This window comes from Phoca vitulina, unplaced genomic scaffold (genome assembly GCF_004348235.1).
Source record: "Phoca vitulina isolate PV1807 unplaced genomic scaffold, GSC_HSeal_1.0 scaffold102, whole genome shotgun sequence".
Lineage (NCBI taxonomy): Eukaryota > Metazoa > Chordata > Mammalia > Carnivora > Phocidae > Phoca > Phoca vitulina.
The window spans coordinates 1,489,621-1,514,372 of NW_022589805.1; the positions used below are offsets into that span (position 1 = coordinate 1,489,621).

The 24,752-nt window shown below is 45.4% G+C and overlaps 1 protein-coding gene across 1 annotated transcript in view; it reads left to right on the forward strand.

The window, feature by feature from the left end:
- Positions 1-322: 322 nt before the first annotated feature.
- Positions 323-24,752, forward strand: part of LOC116627809 — a 497,289-nt gene continuing 472,859 nt past the window's right edge. The window contains exon 1 of the mRNA XM_032397740.1: positions 323-668. Within this exon, the coding sequence (XP_032253631.1) occupies positions 459-668 (210 nt within the window). The 5' untranslated portion in view covers positions 323-458. The remainder of the gene's footprint in view (positions 669-24,752) is intronic.

Here is a 24,752-nt window from a genome sequence, read left to right on the forward strand (position 1 = left end):
GTCTTTGCATTAAGGCTGTCACCCTCCAGGCCAAATTCTTGATCTGTTCTGAGCAGCCTCTAAATCACTCAAGATGCAGAATAGTACCAAAGACCAAGGTGTCCATCCTTGTAGGGCATTGGAGAAGTGGACCTCTTCTGTCCCTTCTTTCTCCCTTCCTTGGCCAGGGAGACCGTGTTGGTGCACCCTGGGGGCAGGGCTTTGCCAGAGCCGGCCTGGCCCTTAGCAGGTGAGAGGAGCGCAGGCCTCTTCCACGCGTGCCTGCGGTATGCGTGAGCAGCCAGAAGGGGGCGGCAGAGAGACAGGAGTGGTCCACGGAGGAGCCCAGCTCCGAGCCGAGCCGCGCGAACCCACTGAGCCCGCGCTCAGAAGCCCGATCTCCCACCGACAGGCCGCTGGGTTCGGGAGAGTGCCGAGTCCTTTCTCTTCCCCAAGTGCAGACAGAGCACCCTGGAACCATGGCCAGCCCTTCTGGCAGCCCCGAAGACTCGGGCAAGCTCAGAGGCAGGGATGGCCGGCAGAGGCGGGAGGAGGAGGATGCCCCTCCGGAGGAGAAGAGATTGAAGCTGGGGCTGGAGGGAGGAAGCGCAGCGCAGGAGGAAGGAGAAGACGCGCCACGTCTGGGCAGGGAAGAGACCGGCACCCAGACAGGTGGCGAAGGCAGAGGTGTAAGTGAGCCTGGGTGCAGGAGGGACGGGGGCTAGAGGTGGGGTGGGGTGGGCAGGATGCTCCCCGTCGGCCGTCAGGTCCAAGTTGATAATTGGGCAGCAACTCCTGAGGGCAGGCGCGGTGTGACAGCTCATGGGGACCTCTGAGAAACTAGATGCTTGGTTGTTGGTGGCAACCCCCTTCTTGTTTATGTAGCATTGACTCGCTGATTCTCCCACGACATCGTCGTCATCTGGCTGGGAGACCCGTGGGTTCTGCAGTTAGCCAAAAAGGGGAAGGGGAAGCTCTGTGTCCTGGGGGCCCCCAGAAGGGGAAGGAGGTGAGGGGAAGGAGGGCTCAGAGCAGCCCTCAACCTTCAGCTCCCTCCTGGGCAGTGCTGTTTTAGGTGTCTCTCTGGGACTTCACTGGTTGTGTGTTTCTCTCACCTGGTAAGGGGCTTGGGTGGGAAGTACCCTAGCACAGGTTCTGCCAAAGCCTGCTCTGTCAGCATGTGGGCTGGCAGCAGCTCAGCCCATGCCCCTCACCTGCCCTGCATCTTCCTGTCATTGCTCCCCATTCTGGTTGGGCAGTGAGAGTTGGGAGAGAAGGCAGGTGGCTTCCATCCCCGAAGTCATTCTCCTCTCCTTATTCTTTCTGAGAGGGACAGTGAGGCAAAGTTCTGAGCATCCCCTCAGGTAGTACCTGGCTGTGGTCCCTGCTGGCCGAGGGTATCTGTGAGGGTGTTTTGTTGTATATGTGCATGGTTATGTGAGTCACTAGGCATGTGTGGGATGGAGCTCAGTGGCCGGCTTGATCCCTTGGTTCCCGCTTTCTGCTTCCTCTCTTGAATCTTCCAGTTGTGACCTGGCTGACCTTACATTTGGGGAGCACATGAGTCTGGAGGACAGATGAGGGCTGGCTGGATAGCCGTCCCCATGGCAAGGGCTGCCACCTTGAGAGTTTTTAATGGATAATGGCATTGACCTTTTTGTTTCTTCCAAATGTTTTTATTCTTGACCATTTGCTTGGCTGAGCTTGTCTTAAAAATTTGATTAGTGGCTAGTGAGCCCCATGATAGAGTTCCCATTCTTTCTCCCAAAACCACATAGGCAGCTGCAGCCTGCCTCCGATCACCAGTCTGCATCAAAGCCCAGCTGACCCAGAGTGGGGCTGCTCCCAGGCGCTGCTTCAGAGATTTAACCCCCCCCCCCCCACATGGTTGTAATTGTGTTCAGACTATGGGCCACCTGGACACCAGAACCAGGTGAATTTCTCTCTGAGATGCCAGGAGAAGGATAATCCTTATGGAAGGTTTATTGGGACACATCATGGAAAGAGTGAGAGCGATGTGTCGCAGTGTGGTAAGAGGAGAGGCCCTGGGTCAGAAACATGATTATGGGGACAGTGCAGTGCTATGAAACCTTTCCTCTTTCTGTCACTTTCCTCATTACTTGGGACTTTGCCAAAGACCAGATATGAGAATGCAAGGAAGTGACCAAGTGCAGTGGGATGTAGGAATGTGGATTTGAATCTTGGCTCTGGCCTTCCTTTGCTGGGTGACTCAGAGCAAGTTACTTAACCTCTCCGAGACTAGTGTGAGTCACATTGGTGAAATGGATATGTCAATAGGCCTTGTTTCATGGGGTTATTATCCCTGAGATTAAGTAAAGTTTATCCATAGAAAGCACTTAGCATTGAGGCCGGCACATAGTATGTGCTCAATAAATGTGATTTAGTACTGAAATTCACTCCATGTGGCTCACTTGCTGTCGTCTTTGGTTCTGGAGGTACATCACAAGAGATGAAGGTCTTAGGCCAGAATCTCCATATTAAATGCTTTCTGAAGATTAAGGAGTTTTGGGCAGGTGATGAAATTTTTAAAAGGCAGAAACCCCATTGAACTTTTTGGTTCAAAAAGGGAAATGGGGATCTCATGGTTTGAAGGATTATTTCATAACTGGATAGAAACTGTCCTTCTTTCCTGAATCTGAATCCAATTTTATTTTCTCCTTTTGGGGCACGTGGATCTTCTGGGGAAAGTGGCCCTTCACAGCAATGGTGTTTTGGTTTTTAAGTTTAAAGGTTGGCCAAGCTTGTGCTGCCCAGAATGCCCATCAGATAGATTTCTCCTCCTTTGTAGTTTCTATAGGAATATTCTCTTTAAAGAACCCAGAAAGCAGTTTCGGGCTGGTGCCAGGAGCAGCAGCTATTTCTTTGAGGAGAACCCATTTCTTCACTCACAGACTATGTCTAAATGGATCAAGAAGAACGGAACGCCTTTTCATGAAATTTTTGTCTATGTAGACCATTAGCTTGGCTAAAATGTTAAAAACATCCTTGTTCTTTAATAGCAGATTATTTTTAGGTGCAGATCATTTTGGGCTTTTCTCTGCAGAAGCTGCATGGGCATCACCTCCCTGTCTATGTTGTATCTAGATATTTTTAAAGGATTAAATACCCTCTACCTTCACTGGGTTTGGTGCTTTGGATGGCTGAGGTTTGCATGTGACTGGTTGTCCCTCCAAGTGGGTCCCATGCTTGGCTCTTGCCTTGAAGGGGAGGGGGGTTGCTTCCTCTGGAGGTTGCTATGGGGTGCTTTTAGGAGGTAAAATGAGGCCCCAGGAGCTATCTCAGTGCAGAGTCCTTTTGGAGATGTGGCTGGAGCAGGGTATGTGCCTAGTGAGGACTGATCCCCCATTAGGGATCAGAAGTTTCACAGAGTCCTTTTGCCCTCTCCAGACCAGGGTTGCTGAGAAGGTATGAAAGAACCAATCCTCCCAGAGCCTTTATTGACTCCTTTAAAGTGACCCCAGGGTGAGTCTGGCCTGGAGCTCTTCCTGGGGGGAGAGAAGGATCTCTTCTAGGTAATTGGTTATCAACATTATCAACATTAGCGGTTTGTTCAGTTTTTCTCAAGATCAAGAACCTCGGCATAGACTTCTGGATTGTGCTGGGCAGAGATGAAATCCCCTGATGGAATCCTCATTCAAGAGTCCCCAGGGTTGAGACCAGAATAGAGAGGTCATCATCAGCAGGGGGCCCCCTATAGAGGGAAGTCCAAACTGCAGGTCTTTCCCTTTTCACTGGTGAAGGTCTGCACCTGGGTGTCTCAGCTTTGCCACTAGTGACATTTGGGGCCAGATCATTCTCTGTTGTGGGGGGCTGTCCTTAGCAGCATCCCTGGCCTATAGCCACTGGATACCATTAACACTGCCTCTCCATCACCAGTGTGACAACTGGATATGTCCCCAGACATTGCCAAATGTCTAGGGCTTAGGGAGGATGCAGATGAAATCACCTTATCTGAAAGCCACTGCAAAAATGTTTCAGAGAGTAGGTGTTAAGTTTGGGTCCTTGCTGTACCACTCATAAGCTATGTAGCCTTGGGAAATTTATACAACCTCCATGGGCCTCAGTTTCCTCATCTATAAAATGGAGATAGTAAGATAAACCTCAATGGAAGGTTATGTGGGCATTCAATACAATTCCAAGATAATAAATAGAAAAGGCTTAGCTTAGCATTTAGACACAGAAAAGCACAAAACAAATGGTCAATTCCATTTTTACTTATTTGGGTGAGTCGGATTCTGTCTTCCATCCCCTTATCCATTTGGTGAGGTGCAAGGATCATCCACCTAAACTTTAGGTTGGATTCAGGTGGCATCTCAGATTTCCCCATGGAACTCACTGGTTTCCCTCCAGTTTCTTCCTTGATTCTCTGGTTCCAGATTCTAGGAGGCAGGAGTATGGGTAGTCAGAGCAGGTGACACTCAGTTTACTCCCACGCTGGAGAATTTCAAAGCTGGCTTGCCATGACAGGGCTTTTGGACCAACATCTGGGTTTCTGGATTCCCATTTGAACACAGCTGGACTCCACAGGGCTGAAGCTCTCTCTGCCGAGATATAGATATTTCCCTGGCAACGATCTCTCAAGCTGACATGAAGACATGGCCACCTACCGGAACACGGTGCTGCATGGGCTCTCCTATAATTTGTGAGGCAAGCTTCTGAGGATTGCAGTGTGCAAGTGAGAAACCGTAGGAGGTTCCCTCATCCTCCAAGGGCCAAAAAGTGGGGTGCAGGTTGGTGAAGGGTCCTCCAAGGAGGAAGAAGGCATGGAGGGCATTTCTTTCAGTGAGAACAGAGAGGTATAGGCCACATACTGGATGGTTCAGACCGCTCTGCGGTAGACAGGTGCCTCTGTGCCTGCAGTAGTTTTGGGTTGTGAGCTGTGTAGCCCTTAGCTTTAATCATTTCAGAAATATTTAACCTCAGTGCTAGCAAACCAGAGTGTGGTTTGGGCTTCTCAGCTGGAAAGACACAGACTGCCAGCCAATGTCCTTCTGATTCTTTTCATTTCATTGAGATGGTTGTTGTCCCTTTGTGTTCTCTGGAACATGATTTGGAGCTGAAGGAGCAGGAGGGAGACCAGTTTGGGGGCTGGGACAGGGGTCTCTGCCAGGGATGTGGTGGCTGGGATAGTGGTGATGGTAGTGGGTGGGGTTGAATGCCTGAACAGAGGAAAGCTTATGAGATACGGTAAGGACTTAAGTATCTATTTGGAATGGCAATGAGAAAGAGGCAGGGTCAGATTGACCTCCAGAATGGCAGGGAAGACTATGAATTTGATTTTGGACTCTGGCTGAGTTTGCTCTCAGACCCAGGTGACAATGTCTAACAAGATAGAGAGGTCTGGGCCTGGAGATTCAGATTTGAGAGTCATCAATGTAGATGATACTTGGGGCCATGGGGACACCTGAGGTTGACTGGGGAAACAGTGGAGGGGAAAAGGGAGGGGCTTTGGTATTAGCCCAAGGAAATCTTAATGATGATAGGAGAGAATCCATGAGAAGGATCAGAGGAGCATCAGGCAGAGGACATGTGACTCCACAGACAGTAGGACAGAAAGATGAAGGTTGGTTGTGTTGAAGAGAGCCTGTTGGATTTAATATATCATGCTCCTGGGCTCTTGCTGGAATTTTAATGGAGACCAGTTATGGGGGGGCTACCAGGATTCTTCCTAAGTGTGGGCATTTCAGCACCCGACTGGGGTGTGTGCACCAAAACATGGGACACTCATGGTCTTGACTTTCTTGCAAAATTATAGTTTGTGCACATGACTCCAGAGCTTTCTGTCCTCCTCACAACACTCAGCTGTCACTTTTCAACATTACCTTGGAAAAGGACCCAGCCTTTTGGTGGAGAGCCCTGCCCTGGCAGTGTTTCTTGGCACAAGATGGTGCCATTGGGAGATCTTCACCTCTCAATACTGAGGGCTCTTTTCATTTCTTCTCCAAGTATTTGAGCAGCTCCTATGTGCCAGGTGCTGGTCTAGGTGCTGATCTATGACATGGTTCAGTTCCTGTTCTCTTAGAGACCCTACTGTAGTGGTAGAGCCAGACTCTGGTCCATTGGCCAATGCTGGCCCCCTGCTTGTGATTGTAAATAAAGTTTTATTGGCACCCAGCTGCACCCATTCATGTACATATTGTCTATGGCTGCTTGCCTGCACTAATGGGAGAGTTGAGTAGTTGGGAGAGACTGTATAGCTCACAAGCCAAAAATATTTACCTGAGAGTCTGAGGTTAAGGGACCTTGCACCCATATGGTGTCCCATGAGGGTGTGAGTACAGCTGTCCTTGAAATGTGTGCAGCTCTGAGGAGGGGTTGCAGTAAAAGTGCTCAACTTACAGGACTCCAAAGGGGGGGGGCAACAGGTCCCCCACTCTCAACTTTATGGGTCTTTGGTGTCAGGGGCAGGACTGGGGTTCTGAGTGGGCTTTCCTCACCGCTGTGGCAGGGCACAAGGCTAACATCATGCAGTTTTTGGATGGGGGAGACAAAAAAGGGGTGGGGTGGGGAATAGCGACTTGTTCCCTTCCTAAGAATTTCCCTGAGATGGGTCCCTAGCAAGTGTTTAGGGTCCCACTTTGCACAACTGCCCAAATCCAGTGAGGTCAACCATCTTGGTGCTGTGAGTTTGGGGTACAGAACTTCCAAATCACCAAGAAGAGAGAGAAAAAAAGATGGTTTTTGCAAGCACAAGAACTCAGGTTATTGAAATTAACATTTCCCCCTGAAGTTTTATAATGTCTGGGCATGCATATTTAAGTGTCTGCCTCAAAAGCTCTCACTAATAAGCAGATGGTGCATTTAATTTCCTTTTTTTTTTTGTTCTCTGAGCAACACACAGCTTCCTGCATGGCCCTCCTTGCAGGCAACTGCATGTGGGGATGACAGGACTTCTGACCATCAGTACAGGTCTCCAGAGGCTGCTGAGAGCCTTGTATTCATGGGGCTGTTCCATGGAGGGGCTGGTCTTTTCCCTTCTTTTCAGCCCCAGCAGGAAGTTGTCAGGTTACTCATAGCCCACAGGGCTCCTGCCTTTGCTTCTCCAAAGAATCTTGGCTACATCTGACACCCTGTACCTCACCAGCTGGTGAGTGGGGGTCCCAGGAAGGCTGGAGGTCTAAGAGTGCAGCCCCAGAGCATGAGGGGGCCGGGGAAAAGCTGCTGGGAAGAGACTCCAAAAGGATGGTAGAGGCAAACAGGAGAAAAGGAGAGCTGGCGTGCAGAGCAAGGATCTTGAAGGCACAAAGGAGAAAGCTGGAATTTCCAAAAACAGAGAGAAGAGCAGATACCTTTAGCATAGCTCAGGTGTGTCTGGGCTTTTTGAATTTTGCTTGTTTTCCTTCTTCCTGACTCCTGTCACTGTGTTTCAGGGTGTCATAGAAATAGACTTTTGGGGGCTCTGTGAAGCTCTGGGTCTGGAGGTCTTTGGAGAATGCAGGGGCTACCCTGAGGGTCTCCTTGGCTCTGTGCCTTCTCCTGTCCAGGCCTCCATCCCTGACTGTGTGCAGACCTGCCTTGTGTCTCAGACCTCTGCCCTGGAGAAACCTGGACAGGGCTTGTGTCTTTGGTTTGGGGCTTTTGTCTTGTGTGTCTGGATAAGGAAGACTTTGTGACTTGGAAACCTGTTCGCTAGAATTGGAAGGTACCTGGGAGGGAAAATCTACTGCCTTCTTCATTTTTCTTTTTGCTTCTGTGTTCTGTGTTGACCTGATAGAGTTGTAAGCCCTAGTGTGTAGGAATCAGGCTGGATGAAAGAGTCTGCATGGTATGAGTATAATTTTTTGGCTTTTGTTCTATTTATTAAAAATACAAATTATTATTTGCTCATTGTAAAGGATTTAAACAATACCACTATATAGAAAACAAAAAACAAAACTCCTCCTTTATCTGTTTCTCTTCAATCTTGCTTCCCAGAAGTAACACTGGGATGGGTTGAGGTTTATCCTTCCACACCTTTCTCTGTGTGTATGCAAGCATGTATATCTGCACATAAATTGTTTAATTTTAATCTTTTTAAAAATAAAAATAGGATAATGCTATATTTATTGTTTGGAAAAGCCTCCTTTTAACTCAGTGATGTATATCTTTGACATCATATCATGTTGGAACCTGGACTCCACCTTCCTTTCAAGACAGTTATTCTGCTGTGTGGATGCATTGTACTTTCTTTAGGCCAACCCTATACTGATAGATCTCTGAATGGTTTCTGCTTCTTCCCTATTGCAAATGGTGTTGTGATGAATATTCCAGCACATATCACTTGATGCTCTGTGTCTGTGTTTTTTGTGAGATGTTCCTAGGAACAGGATATCCAGGTCAGTGGGTGATCAGTGCTGCATTTGTGTCCTGGTGAAGTATGTTCTCCTGCTGCCAGCTCCCTAAGGCTCTACGTGGTGCCATCCTCTACAGGGGTCATCCCCCAAAGCCTAAGGGCATTGGCCAGAATGGCATTCTCTGTCTCACTTTCATCTAGGTCAGTCCACACCCTGGTGCCACCCCCAGCAGGGACTCTGGCTTCCAGCTCTGGCAGGTGGCCTCACACTGGAGGAGGGAAAGTTCACTTTCCCAAACATTCTTGGTGATATTACTACAAGTTCCAAAGTTGGCATTTGACTCCTTCAGGCCTTGCCACTCTCTACCTGTGTGTCCTTGAGCAAGCTCTTTCAGCTCTCTGGCCTCAGTTTCCTCAAAGGTAAGTGGTGATAACAATATAATAATAATGGCTGCCACCATGGGCTGCTAGGAGGACTCAGTGAAGTAACTATCACTTCCACACACTTGGCTTGTTGTGCACATTCAGGCAAGTGCTGGGGGTCATTGCTGAGTGTTGAGTAAGCCAGACTAGTTTGACGAGGGCCTGTGTCTTCAGTACCAAGTCTAGCACCAGGCCTTTAGTAGCTGCTCAGAAAATGCTCAGCCAGTGACTGGAATGGCAGGGACAGAGACTGTGGCAGAGGCAGTGAGAGCAGACCAAAGGAAACAGAACTCCCACTAGGTTCCCAGGTGGAGGACTCCAAGATGACTCTCCAGTCTTAGAGCCCCCTGCCCCTTTCCCATACTTCCCAAGGCCCATAGGAGTTTGCTGTGTCTTTCAGGCCAGAGCCCAGAAGCTGGGGTCTGGGCAGGTGCTGGTCAGCATCCTGCTGTATCAGGGCACCTCCATTCCCAACTTGGACCCGGATGCCAAGTGGCTCCAAGTTGGCAGGGACTTGGCTTGTTCTGAGCCCAGGGACAGAAGACAGGGAGGTGGAGGGTTGGGGACCCCCATTTTGGCCCTTGCTTTTTCTCCTTCACTTTGGACACTGCAAGGTGTGTGTGTGTGTGTGTGTGTGTGTGTGTGTATTTCTCTGTAAGTTTCCAAGTCTTAGGTTGTATTTGTGTGGGACTAGTTTTGCCGGTTAAAATTGACTTTCAATTAACAAATTTTTTAGTATAGGTATATCCCAATGCAACATTTGAGACATAAAAACAATTCGTTGTTTATCTGAAATTCAAGTTTAACTGGTGTCCTGTCTTTTTTCTTGCTACATCTGACATTTCTGTGTGGGGGTTGTCAGTGTGTGTTGGTGTGTCTCCATTCAAGGGACTGTCTATAGGCACAGAGATGGGGACCAATTGAGAAGACCCTCCTGGGCTGCTTTAGTGGCCTAGAGGCTGATGGGTTGGATACTCGAGCCCCCGGGTCTGGGTGGTGCTCCCTAGCATCTTTCTCCCTGTTACCTCTGTTGGTTTCCCTCCCATCTCTCTCTAAACATAGGGGCAAGAGCTGCCCCATCCACCCTTGTTTGGACATGCCAGACATGCAAACAGCATGCAGATGGCTGCAAAGCTTTCCCCAGCTCCCTCTGCAAGGGGCTGCAGATGAAATGGAAGCCCTCATCCTCACCGCCTCCCCCTTCTAGAAAACCCTGGCCAACAGCCACTGTGTTGCCGCTTTAGACACTCCTCCCTCCTGGCGATTAAACCACATCATGTTTTGCCAAACAAATAAAGCCCTTCATTTCCACCATAAACTTGTTCACACGCGCGGGCTGATTGATCTGCCAGTGTGCCTGATTCATCAGCTCTTTCTCTCAGGCGGCAAGAGGCTCTTCTCTCTGGCGCTGGTGAAGAGCTGCTTAATTTCCATCTGAAAGACTCTCAGTAGAAACCGACCATAGTTTTGAAAGCTGCTTCTTCCCCTTTTGCAGATTCTGTGTGGTTCTTGATATTTGATCTTGAGTGAAATCATCCTGGGCCCTGCCCCAGGTATCACAAACCTGAGGGTGCATTTATGTCCAGCTGGCTGGGCGGCTGTCAAGGAGAATGTTCAATGTAGCCTCTGGGTCCATAGCAGCCTTTTATGGGAAATACCACCAAGGAACCTTGTCCTTCCTGTTTTAGAAGAAATTACTGTTTAGTCATTTATTGAATTTGTTACAGGCAGGGTCTCAGTTTCCTTACAACTTCTCTATGAGGCTGCTGTGATTATCTGCATGTTTATTTGCTCTCTTTAGTCTCATTCAAGCTCCTCTAGTTGTAATACTCTTTTCTGCCATAGGGGCTTTGCACACCCTGCTCTCTCTGCCTGGAAAGCTTTTTCTGCCCCACTCCTTCACCTGGTAAACATCTCATCTGCAGGCTGACTTACCACTGTCTCAGGGGAAGCCTGGCCACACTGACTCAGTCACAGCAAATTCCTGATACCTGTTCTCATAGTATCAGGTGTCTTTCTCTTGTAGGTCCAGGCCCAACTATAGCCACCTATTTTTTTGGGCATGATTTTTTGATGAATAATTGACCCCTTCTACAGTATAATCACCATAGGGGGCAGGGGCCATGCTTGGTTTTGATTCCCATTGTCTCTAGTGTTTAGCATATGCTCAGATAGAATTTGATTAATGAATGATGCATACCTACTTTATAGATGTGGAAATGGAGGATCAGGAAAATTGCATAACTTGCCTGGTGTTATACAGTCACTTAGAGGTGGGCCTTATTAATATCTGAAGGACAGTTATCAGTGTGGGAGAATGGATGTTTACAACTTTGTAAAAAACGGTTTATGTCACATTTAGCTTGTGGTCTGCCATGGCCCCCTGATCTTCTTTAGCTTCAGTTATGTAAAGTCTACACTGCCTCTCTTGATAGCTGTTCAGATTCTTTTCCCTCTTTAAGTTGGCTTAGATCTTGATTGCATAACTGAGGCCTATCCCTATACCCATTCCTTACCTAGGTTGACTTAGATTTTGTCAACAACGATTCCAGTCTTTGGTGAAGGCCAGATTGAAGGAAAGCCTTGAAAGGTGAAGATACCTGATGAGCAGGTGTAGTCACTTGGGTCAATCCAAAGGCTGGAATAAGGGCTGACCTGAAGGAGTCTCAGAACTGAAGGTCAGGCCCAGGTAGAGAAAGGGATTGAGCCTGCCAGGGTGAACTGTGGGTATTTGATAAGCCCCTCCTTCTCATAGTTGGGGAAGACTTGGTGAGCCTGCTTAATTTGATGGAGGGATTAAAATATCCTTTGGTGGAACTTGCCTGGATGGCAACAGTGTGACACAGCCAAGTTATTGATTATTGATTGCCCAATTGCCATCAGTTTTTTTTTTTAAGATTTTATTTATTTATTTGACAGAGAGAGACACAGCGACAGAAGGAACACAAGCAGGGGGAGTGGGGGAGGGAGAAGCAGGCTTCCCGCCGAGCAGGGAGCCCGATGCGGGGCTCGATGCGGGGCTCGATCCCAGGACCCTGGGATCACGACCTGAGCTGAAGGCAGACGCTTAATGACTGAGCCACCCAGGCGCCCCTGCCCAATTGTCATCAGTTTAACAACCTTCAGTTATAGCTGTAATTTGCATTAATTATCAATGCAGGTTTTGAGTTTCCTAGTCAATAAAGGGAGTGTTCAGAGAGAAGTGATTGAGGCTGGGCACTATCCAAAATGAGGGGTATTCCAGGTGAGGGGTATCCAGGACCTTCCCCCACCCACCTGCAAGTGGAGAGAACTCCTTTGGTTTTTTAGAGGACCCTGAATAAATGGCAAACAATGCTGCTCAAGTCCCTCCCTCCCACCGTCCATCTACCCACCCATCCATTCATTTATCCATCTATCTAATACCCACCCATCCCCATCCACCCATCTGTCCATCCACCCATCCATCCACCCATCCATCCATCCATCCATCCATCCGCTTGTACCTCCATTCATTTATTCAACAAAGACTTATTAACTATCTAGTAGATTCTGGGAAGGCACTGATTCTAGTGATTAAGAACACAGTCTCTGAAATCTGACTCCATGGCTCTAACTGAGTTTCACCACCTCCTAGCTGGCTCCTTTGGCAAGTTATATAACTTCTCTGTGGCTCAGTTTTCTCATTTGACAATTGATTTTTAATAGCTACTACAATTGCAGATATAGCGAGGATTAAATAAGATGCCACATAAAAACTGTATCATTCACACCCAACAGACATTAGGTTTTATCATTTATTATTAATCTTTATAGGTGCTGCAGATAACAAGGTGAGCATAAGGCAGATATGTATTTCAATACCATATAACCTGTAGGGTGATAAGTTCTGTAGTAGGGGAAGGCCAGACAGTTATGAGGGACCCTGGCCCAATCTTGGAGATTCAGGGAAATGTTCTCTGAGGATTTGCTGTGTCAGCTGAGACTTGCAGGGTAGTTGCATCCCACATGGAGATCCCAGACAGCATGTGGCCAAGTAACCAGGCCTTGTAGTGTTGGGTCCTGGTCCCCACTGGCAGAGATCTGTGACCCAGCCCTGCTGTCCCCTCTGCTGGAAGTCTACAAGATCTGGGAGTGGCTATTAGGTAGGGGAAGGGGCTGGCAATGACAGTGGCCTTCACCTGTCATCACACTCCCTCTATGGCATCTGGGAGGGCTGTGCCTAGTCTCCTGTCTGCAGAGTGGGGTCAGGAATACCAAGCCTGCTTCTCTCCTGGGACTGTCAGGAGGATAAGATTAGACGGCAGTAGAGGTCCTTTTGAAAATGAAAACATTCTATTTGAATCCAGAGTGTTCTGTGACTGTGATATTTTCTATCCTGTGAAATCATCGTTGACCCTGAAACCATCTATTCAAAATACCAATGGAGTTAACCCTTCCTCTGTGTCTCTACTCGGAGAGGGAATTTGTCAAAGATTGTTGCTGCTATTTTACACACAGGGAAAACTAAGGCAGGTGCAGAAACAGGATCAGGACCCAGGACTCCTGGCTCCCTGACTGCGTAGGGTCTTAAATGGCAGAATGACTTCAGGTTCTTTCAGAAACAGCCCTTATCTAAATATTTGCAGAGGTTCCTTAGACAGTATCTAAAAACAAAAGTGGATGTCGGGTGGATTCTGTCATCTCCACAACCAGGATGGCTCCAGGGTTGAAGCAAGAGGAAACTTTGGAGTCAGGCAGATTTGGGTGTGAACCCCAGATTTTGTCGGTTACAAGCTTTGAGAACCTGAGCAGGTTATTTAACATTTCCAAGTGACGTTGGAAAATAGGACATATTGTATGAAAACTTGGAAGAGGACTCTCACCTGCCTCCTGTGCAGGGAGGGTGACCAGCAGAGCAGGATTCCAGTATCCTAGGTGCTTGGCTCTTATACCAACAAAGCCCACAGTCAAGTCCCACAAATGTTTCCCTTGCAAGGTTACTCTAAATATTGGGATCATACACACAGGATGCTGACAGTGTAGTCAACATTTATGAGTTTTAGTGCCTTCTTTGGTGTTTTTCATAGTTCCATATTGCCCCAGCACTTAGAGCATCAGAATCATGTGCAGGAGGGTATTTATTAAATATACCAATTTCTGGGGATCTTTTCAGAAATACTGGTGTTTAGGAGCTCAGCTGGGATCTATGTTTACAAAAGCTCCCAGGTGAGTCTCATGTAGCTGGCCTGGCTCTGGCTCAGGTACCCAGTTTGGGAAACAGTCCTCAGTGCATACTTTGCTCAAATTTTAAGTTTGTCTCTTTTCCTCCAATTTGTATTACCCTCACTTGTGCTCAAGTCTGTTTCTTCCCATTGGACTGTAAGCTCCTTGATGTCAGGGTCATCTCTTGCTCATGTTTGTATCAGTGAACCAAGATTTCCAGGTGCTCAAGGGAGGGGCACTGTTTGCTTAATGGGGTCAGCCTCGAGGGAGGTGTGTTAGTGAGAGAGAGAGAGAGAGAGAGAGAGAGAGAGGTGAATCTTTGTCAGAAGAACCTTTTTGTCCTTCATCTGCATTTGCTGTGAGTCAATGTGATTTACTCTAATGGAAGCCAGTTCAGCTTAAGCAGAAGCCTTGCCCTGAAATGCAGCAAGGTTATGGATGGGCAGAGCTGCAGAAAGCTTTCCTGGGAAAGGCTTCAGTGTCATCCTCAGCTAATTGCACTCAAGTTTTCATTTCCCGTTTAACACTGCTGTGGAGGCCATTTGGATTTCTCCTGTGGAATAGGTACTATCTGATCCTCTGTAAAAGTGTATGTGAATAACTAGGATTGAGTTTGGAGATGGAGGTACTTCATCTACTGAACAAAAACCAGTGTGTCACTTCTGGGCTGGAGAAATTAATTCCCAGTGCATGGGCTTCCAGCACCATCTTCCCTCTGTTGCCCTGGTAGGTGATGGAACCTCCATTAGCTCAAGCCCTAGGGTAAGTTCGGTGTGGAAACAGAGCCCCCTCCAGCCCCTACTCCTTGACGTGCAATGCACATGTACCGTGAGTGAGAAAAACAACCCCTTAGGAGTTGCTTGTTATTGCAGCAAAACCTAATTTAGTTTGACTGATTATGGTGAGATATTTATATTTATATACATATATATACATATTTATATTTATAATTGGTAGTTTCATATAAAATTGGCAGTTTATAAAAGTCCTTTCTTACCTCCTCCCCCCAAAGAGGTAACCTTGTGTTGGTTCCCAAATTAAAAAAATATTTTACTGGTTTATGAAATAAAAAAATCTGGGAATCAGCAGCTTAGAGAGCCCCACAGTGTAGGATATCTACAGGGCCAGGTTATTTCCCTTTATAAAAGCATAGCCAAGACATGGAGTATTTTAGTCTTTCCTAGTCTACATTCCATGGGCTCTTGAAGAGACATTGATAAAACGTTACAGCTTAAATGGTGCATGCAGCTACAAACCTGCCTGACTCAGTTCTAGAGGTAGAATCCCTTCTTGCTTCAGAATGAGCTTCGTGCTGTTGTGATATTTCAGCCCTTTAGGGGTATTCTGTACTAATTACATTAAAACACGACCAATGCTTCTGCTTCCTTGTCCCCAAATTAAACACTTCAATCATGCAAACACACTCAGTTGGATTTAGTGTGACTGATTCCTAACTGTCACTAAACACATAATTAGATTATATTTTTTTTCCACTTCAACTAAAAGAAAATTGACAATAAAATGCTGATCAATATGTGCAGCTCAGGAAGTACAGCCTCTTTGAGATGCAGAAGTGTTTGTTTTTTAAATCTGTATTCTTGAGTAAAGAAAAAAAATCCATCTCTCTTTCCTAGAGGAGGAAGATGGAGAGCTGGGCTCGGCAACAGCTTGACCATTGGAGTCTGAATTAAACAAGTAAATGCCTCTCTGGAATGAAGGGTGCATTTCTGCTTTTCGTGGGACCATGAAGCTTGTTCTCTGTCTTTGGTGGTGTGTATGTCTCTGGGTGTGTGTGTCTGTGGGTGGGTGTCTGAATGTAAATGACATGTGTACCTGTGTTGTGTTTGTAACATTCCCATGTGAACCTCAGCTTTGTGGGAATCTTACGCCCTTGAGCCCAATGGATGCCATTTTTACAAAAATCACTCAAAAGTCAGAAAAGAAAGAATTGAAATCAAATCTCAGTTCTAAAGCCACCATGTTTGTGGGCATCTCTGGATTTTTTGTTTGTTTGGGATTCTACCTGCCTCCAAATGATTTTTTTTTTTTTTTTTTTTGAGAGCGAGAAAGAGAGAGTGCATGAGCAAGGAGTGGGGTGGGGCAGAGGGAGAGAGAATCTTAAGCAGGCTGAGATCATGACCCTGAGATCATGACCTGAGACAAAATCATGAGTCAGACGCTTAACTGACTGAGCCACACAGGTGCCCCCCAAAAGACATTTTTGCTTTCCATTAAATGATCAAAATCAAAGGGTTAAAATTGATCATAAGCACAAAACAATTGTGTTTGGGTCTCTTTACATTGGGGTTTCTCAGCTGAGACACTATTGACTGCTGGTTGCCATCTGTCTCCTGTTCATTCAGCAAACATGTATGGTACCACTCTATGCCTAGAATTTTCCAAGAGAGGAGGATAAAAAGGTGATTGAGACATGGAATCCATCAAAGATGACTATCCTAACACAAATCAGATCAGAACCCAAGATCTTGCTGGGCAAGTGCCTTGGTAGCCCTCATCCTGCAGTCTATACAAGAATGAAAGACACTTTTTTTCATCACACATGAAAATGTTTGTGTTTCACATATACTAATGCAATTTGTGTTAATGCTACAGTATAACTATGCTCATATTCTTAGCATTTTTTGGAGAGAGATTTGTTTCTTAGCAAATCATCTCTAGAATATGCAGAGCTGGAAGTTTATTTAGAAGCAATAAAAAGTACAAGAAAGTCAGCCCCTATGCAGGAGGTTCTAAAGTCAATGTTGACAAAACAAAAAATTCAGTAGTCAACATTACTCTTGAAAATCCCCTCCATCTATCATAAAGTACAGAGATCAAACTTAAGACAGCTTACCAAGTTCAATCCAGCGCATCTTCCTCAGGGTTAGACCAGAGGGTGGTTTCTTTGGTGAGTAGCTGATGAAGTCATTGAGAGGGCACATTTTATGAATAATTGTGTCTTAACCCCAGAATCATTTATCAAAGTGAGATATTCTCACCAGGAAAGGCAAATAGCAATGAGTTCCTGTCGTGAAGGCTGTATGTAACTCCCATTTTTCTCTTTTTCCCTCTCTTTGTTCTTACTAAGTACCAATAGTTCATTTCCCACAGATTAAAAGAGTCCAAGTTGTGTATACCTACAAGTGGAATTGCTGGGTCATATGGTAACTCAATATTTAACTGCCAGACTGTTTGCCAAAGGGACTGCACCATTTGACATATTTGACAACAGTAGTGTGTGTGTTCCAATTTCTCTAGATCCTCACCAACACATGTTGTTGCCTATCTTTTTGATTCTAGTCATCCTAGTAGGTATGAAGTGGTATCTCATTATGGTTTTGATTTGCGTTTTTCCAATGGCAAATTATGTTGAGTATATTTTCATGTACTATTGTATATCTTCCATGGAGATATGTCTATGCAGAAATGAAAACAGAGGTCCATACAAATATGCATGAATGTTTAGAGTAGTATCATTCATAATAGCCAAAAGGCAGACATAATTCAAATCCCATCAAAAGGTGAATAGATACACAAAATGTGGTATACCCCACAGTGGAATATTATTTGGCCATAAAAAGGGGTGAAGTTCTGATACCTAATTCATCATGGATGAACCATGAAAACATTATGCTGAAAGAAGCCAGACACAAAACGGTCACATATTATATGATTCCATTAATATGAAAGTCGAGAATAGGGAAATCTGTAGAGGCAAAAGTAGATTAGTGGTTGCCTAGGCCTGGGGTATGGGGATGAGGGGTGGAGTGATAGCTAAAGCGTATGGGACTTCTTTTTGAGATGATGAAATGTTCTAAAATTGACTCTGGTGATGGTCGTACATCTCTGTGAATATGTTAAAAATGACTGAAATGTAAAAAACTGTAAAAGAAATGTAAAAAAAGTGCAAGTTGCTGTTCTATTGATCACTTGATGGACTTTAAAAATACAGATTGCTGGGCCATGCCTCCAGTGATTCTGACTCAGTAGATCTTGGGCAGGGCTTGGGTATCCCAAGGGATTCTGCTACTCAGCCTGATGTGGGGCCCACTGTGTCCTTGGGGAGCCTTCCGTTCTCTGAGTTCTAGAGGTCAAGGTGGAGATGGCTCATATTTAGGGAGAGCTTGCCATGTCCTAGGTGCTGTGCTGAATGCCTTTACCGTCATCATCTTTTAATCTCACAGTAACTTTCTGAGAAGGTAGATAATATGACCTCTGCTTTAGAGATGAGGAACTGAGGTTTTAGAGAAGTATCTTGTTGATAGCCCAAGAAGGAAGTGGTGAATCTAGGAGATGCCTTAGGGGCATTGATTCAGGAACCAATGCACTCAAGCCCACAAATTCTGTGGTCCAAGGATGTGTCAATCCCTTACATTTCTGTTGAGACTGGGGTGAGGGCCCAGTATCACAGAACCTCCCCAGCCTCCTGGGCACTTGAGTCCATGTTTGCTGCCTCTATCCCCCACCTTTGCTAACCAGAAACTTGGTTTCTGCTTTGATTTCCACAAGCATAAACCATTCACACCAAGCATTGATGGGTTTTGTTGACTTCGTTAGAGATTTGGGGACATGGAGAGGGTCACATCACTCCCTACTTAGTCTTGGTCAACTCATTGATCTCTCTTACTTTGCTTCACCTCTGCATTTTTCTACTTACCTCCTCCTTCCTGGATAGCTCTGGGGACTCTGAATTCTTATTCCTTTATTTTGTTCTTGTCATGCAGAAGATTCCACAAATGGGATCTACCCTCTAGAAAGTGGTGATAGCTATAGATTGATGTGGATGTTATTTTGTTTTCCCCTGTAAAATATAATAATTAACTATCAAACCATGGGCACTTGGCTGTAGTCCTCGGGTGATGGCAGTGGGATGGATACTGCTCCTTTGCAGCCCTGGGGAGGAATGCTACACATTTAAAGAAAAAGAAACTGGCTCTCTTTAAGAGGCAGAGGGAGGCTTCTGGAGCTGGTGCCAGTTTGTTTGGAGGCAAAATGGCTGTTGTATTAAAATTGCCCAAACTTAGGCTGGTGCCCTGTGTGTTCAGAGCTCAATGCCATGATTGCTTCAGTTTTGTTGTTATTGGTTGGTTTTCCATCCTGTTGCTTGGCAGGTTTCTGCTAAGAACTTCAACCTCAAGAGTTCAGTTCAACAGACACTAACAGCACCTACTATGTGCCAGGAACTGAGGATATGGTGGTGAGGAAGATAAACACAGCTCTTGAGCAAGAGAGTGTAATTCCCACTCTCAGCCCCCCAAAAGGAGAGGACATCACTGGGCTTCTGAAGATCTCCAATATCCCTGCACTGTCTCCTTGAAGAGGGAAAGTGAAGAGCTTTGCTGTATGAGGTCCATTGAGGAGGATTTAGCTGAGTCATCACCAAAGTTTGGAGTGATGGGGAGGAGCTGACATTTGTGTTTAGGGGTAAGAAAGTGGGAGTAGCTTGATCTTAGAGGAAACTGAGATTAAGAGAAGGCTTTCTGGAGTTTTGCATGTATAGTGGAGACCTACCATAGCAAGAGTCCTGTGGCCAAGCCTGTGATCAGTAGAATGACCATATGAGGGTCTTCTTATGGCAGACAACCCTGAAATATTAGCAGATTTGGCGAAGCTGCAATAATAGTGACCTCCAGGGACCAAGTTCCTGTCTGGCTTTCCAATAATGTATAAGCTCGGTTCTTTTCTTTTCTTTTTTTTAAATTTTTTTATTGTTATGTTAATCCCCATACTTTACATCATTAGTTTTAGATATAGTGTTCCATGATTCATTGTTTGTGCATAACACCCAGTGCTCCATGCAGAACGTGCCCTCCTCAATACCCATCACCAGGCTAACCCATCCTTCCAACCCCCTCCCCTCTAGAACCCTCAGTTTGTTTTTCAGAGTCCATTGTCTCTCATGGTTCTTCTCCCCCTCCGATTTCCCCCCCTTCATTCTTCCCCTCCTGCTACATTCTTCTTCTTCTTTTTTTCTTTCTTAACATATATTGCATTATTTGTTTCAGAGGTACAGATCTGAGATTCAACAGTCTTGCACAATTCACAGCTAAGCTCGGTTCTTATGTAAACTCATGGAGAAGGGTAAGAAGCCCCAATAATGACAAGATTGAATTCCCCACCTGCCAGGCATACAGGGACTCAGAGCAGATTTAACTGGAGTTACAGAAATAGGAATGTGACATTTCTTACACCCAGGCATGGTAGAGCAACATTTATTCCCTCTGGTTTGGAGAGAAGGAGAATGCTAGCAGACATGACTCCAAGTTTCCATTCTTAAACCTAATGTCTAGGAATGCAGCTTCGACTTGGTCTGCAGATCAAAGCTCCATAAATACCACCTCTGTTGCTGCATCTCTCCTGCCTGCCACTGTCCTTGATTTCCCCTCTTTGACCCATAGAAGAAGAAAGTTCCAGCATCACTTCTGATCCCTTGGACATAAACTGGAACAGGAGTTTCCATGTTTCTCCCCACTCCTTTTCTGAGAGGACAAGTCGATGTGGTTGGCAAGACTGAGGAAATGCTGACTGTATCAGGCCAAGTTCATGTATTAGTAGATGGGTTACTTTGCCTAAATTGTGATGGTGGGGTTCACCTTCTTGGTTCCTTACACAGGCTCTAGGCTTTTTGGGGCAAGTAGGACAGGCATCAGCCAGCAAGTGACCAACCAGACATCTTGAACAACAGGGGTTCATTGTCTCACATTCTAAGACCAGAGATAGGTGATTCTAGGGTTTGCTAAATTCTGGGGTTTGCTTGAGATGACGGGTTTCTTGTTGATTTTTCTGTGATGCTCTTGCCTTTCTCCTTATTGTCATGGAGGCTGCCACAAAATCCAAATACAAAGTCCTCACATGACAACACTCCAAGGCAAGAAGGAAGGGGCAGAGGGTCTCCTTGCACATTTTTATACTAAAATCTCTGCTGCAAATTCCAGCAGAGTTCCTACATCTCAGCCATATCAGTCCTGGGCTGACAGGAAGTGGGGGAGTGGAGCCCCTCAATAGAACAGTCAGAATGGAGTCTCAGGACCGGGTCCTAAAACAACCAGAGCAAAGGGGGATTTGAGTAACATGGTTAGTTTAGAATCTAAGCCTTAGACTAGGGACTGGCAAACTTTTTTGGGTAAGAAATAGTAATATTTCATGCTTTTTGGACCAGATAACCTCTGTTATAGCTACCCAACTCTGCCATTGTAGTGTGAAAACAGCCATAGACAATGTGTAAACAAATGGGCATTGCTTTGTCCCAATAAAACTTCACTTACAAAAACAATCAGTGGACCAGATTTGGTCCTTGGGCTATAGTTTGCCAAACCCTGCTTAAACCACTTCCTGAGGCTGGGCCAACGCTTCCTAAGAGACAAGGCAACTCAGCACCGGGGTAAAATAGGGGTTCTGTTGATAAGAAAGAGGAAAGGAATAACTAGTTTCTGGCCAGGTGACTGATAAATGTCAGGGCCAAACTAGTTCTCCAATTCACTTTGTTATAAATAAAGACAAATGGAGGATCCCCATATAGCTGTTTGTCTGTTCAAATTTGTTAAAAGCTATAGAGATAAGGGACAGTGACTCTTGTAATGGTTAGCTGTTGCCACAAAAGTACTGTGTGACAAGTCACCCAAAATCGGTGGCTTAATACAACAACTACCTATTTTCGTGGATCTTTGGGCCTGTCAGCTGAGGGTTGGTTGATCTATGTGGGGTACATCTGGAAAGCTCTGCTCTGTTCCTGGTACTTCTTATCTTCTTCTAAGACCAGTAGGCTCACCTGAGTATGTTCTCAATGTGCTGGGAGAAGCATAAGAATGTAAGAAGGATTGAACACCCTCTTTTCAAGTTTTTGGTCACATAACACAGACCAAGATTCCATTGGCTAAAGCAAGGCACATGACTAAACCCAACATCAAGGGCTGGAGAAGTCCACTCTGACTCTTTAGTGGGAAGAACTGCGAAGTCATATGGCAAAGGGCCTGGATAGAGGACATTGTGAAGAAGTCCATTAATGTGCTGCAGTTGACTACAACCCTCTAACCACCAATAAAATTCAGCAATACTTGCTTAATGCACCTGTGCCTGAATGCTTCTGGCTGCAGCCCAGGCAGTGGGGACCTGGCTGGGGAGGGGCCATGGGAGGGCATTGCTGTCTTGCAGGTCCAGGTGTAATCACATGTGGCCAACTCTGCACTGACCATGGCTGACTTGCCTTGTCTTGAGTCCTTAAGGGGCAATGCTTGGCCTCATTCCATTCCTGAGTAATTTTGACAAAGCTGGTTTCAAGGAGCCCAGGAAGTAAATCAGTTGTAGATTTGAACTTCGCAGAGAGTGGGAATGGTTGAATATATTTACCTGCTGGTTATTATTTCCTCACCAGAAAGAGGGTTGGCTGTTAGGAAGCTGCTGTTAGATTCATTTGCCCCAGGAGTCATGAGCTAGCTGTGTGTGTGCATTTTGTGTGTGTGTGTATATATATGCATGTGCATGTGCACCCACTTGTTGGAGCTACTTCCCTTTATAATAATATTAGGCAACATTCTAAAAAAAGGCAAGAAATTAGATAGGCTTCCACAGACAGGCACTTAAAGTTTTCAAAGTGGATCACACATCATAAAATGAAACAGTGTCACATTTAAAAAACTCTGTGTTACATTGGTTCTGACTTCAACAAAGACACTATTTGCCTGAAGAGTAGAAGGTCCTTGTAACCCACACTATTACATACAGGAGTCACACATTTTATTCCCCTTTCTTAACAAATTCAAGTGGCTGGAAGACACCAGGTGGATCTATGTGCATGTTGAATTTTTGAAAGTATTTTTGGAGGATTAGAGGTTGGGTTGGATTCATTTATTCAGTATTCAGCAGATATTCATGGGATACTTGTTACATCCTAGCCACTGTACCAGGGGCTGAGAATCCACTAATTGGCAAAAGCAGGCAGGGTTCCTGCTCTCAGGGAGTGAACAGTTTAAAGCTGCACCTTTCAGTAAGGCAGCCACTAGCCATGTGTGGTTTTGTTTTGTTTAAAGATTTTACTTATTTATTTGAGATTAAGAGAGAGAGAGAACACGAGCGGGGGGTGAGGGGCAGAGGGAAAAGCAGACTACGCGCTGAGCAGGGAGCCCGATGTGGGGCTTAATCCCCGGACTCCATGACCTGAGCTGAAGGCAGCCGCTTAACTGACTGAGCCATGTGTGATTTTGAGCCCTTGAAATGTGAGTACGAATTGAGACGTGCAGGACATCTAAAAAAATACACACTAGGTTTTGAAGACCTAATATAAAAAATAATGTAAAGAGTTTCATTAATATTTTAAAAAGTGTTTAATACATGCTGAAATGTTATTTTGGATAAATTTGATTAAATAAATGATATTATTAAAATTACCCTCACCCGTTCTACTTTTAAAAAAATGTGACCTCTATAGAAATGTAAAAATAAATGTGTGTCTACATCATATTTCTGTTGGACATTGATGGTCTAGAGGGAATTACGGGCTTTAACCCAGAGTTACCTGGATCATTGATACATTTGTCACAACTGCTCTGAAAGAGAAGTAAAGGGTGTGAAGAGAATGTACAAATGAGGAGAGGGAACCTCAATCCTGGAAGGTCAGGAAAAGCTTCCTTAAACAGAAGTTCCTCAAAAGGTTAAATATAGAGTTATCATATGACCCAGACACTGCTCCTAAGTATATACCCAAGAGGAATGAAAACATACCTACACAAAATGTGTACACACATGTTATATCAGCACTGTTTGTAATAGTCAAAAAGTGGGAACAACCCAAATGTTTGTCAACTGATGAATGGATAAATAGAATGTGGTCTATCCATATTATGGACTCTTACTTGTCCATAAAAAGGAATAACATACTGACACAGGCTGCAACATGAAGGGACTTGAAAGCATTTTGCAGAGTGAAAGAGGCCAGACACAAAAGGCCATAGTTGTATGGTTCCATTTATATGTAATGTCCACAATAGGCAAATCCATTAGGGACAGAAAGATTAGTCATTGCCAGGGGCTGGAGGGAGAGGGAAACGGGAGGTGACTGCTAGTGAATATGGGCTTCTTTTAGGGGGTGATGAATAAGTTCTAAAATTGATTGTGGTGATGGTTACCCAACTCTGAATATACTAAAAATCATTGAATTTTATTTTATTTTTTAAAAAATATTTTATTTATTTATTTGACAGAAAGAGAGAGAGAGTGCACAAGCACGGGTAGCAGTAGACTGAGGGAGAAAGAGAAGCAGGCCCCCTGTGGAGCAGGGAGCCTGATGCAGGGCTCCATCCCAGGACCCCGGGATTATGACCTGCGCCAAAGGCAGACACTCAACTGACTGAGCCACCCAGGCACCCCAAATCATTGAATTTTAGGCTTTAAGTAGACAAATTGTCTGGGATGTGCGTTATATTTCAATAAAGCTGCTTTATTAAAAAAAATAAAGTCTTCCTTGATGAGAAGACACTTAAGGGGAGACATGGAGGGTGGAGATGTGTTAACCAGATAAAGAAGTGTGGGAACAGCATTTCAGGGTGAGGAACAGCACATGTGAAGGCTCTGGGGTCAAAAGGAATGCAGTAAATTTGAGAGACTTAAAGAGGCTGGTGTGGCTAGAGCCTGGAAGGCAAGTGACAGTATGAGGAAGTGAGGTTGGAGAAGGGAGGGGCTGGATCACACAGATCTCATGTTAAGGCACTTGAACTTTATACTAGTTAGCTGTGTCATCTTGGGCATCCCACTTAACCTCTCATTGGTGAGATAAAGGGCCATCATAAGGATGAAGTGAGATAATCCATGCTCAGTAAAGATGAGCTCTTGTAATTTTTAACCCACAAAGTAATAGGGAGCCATTGAAAGGGCATGATCT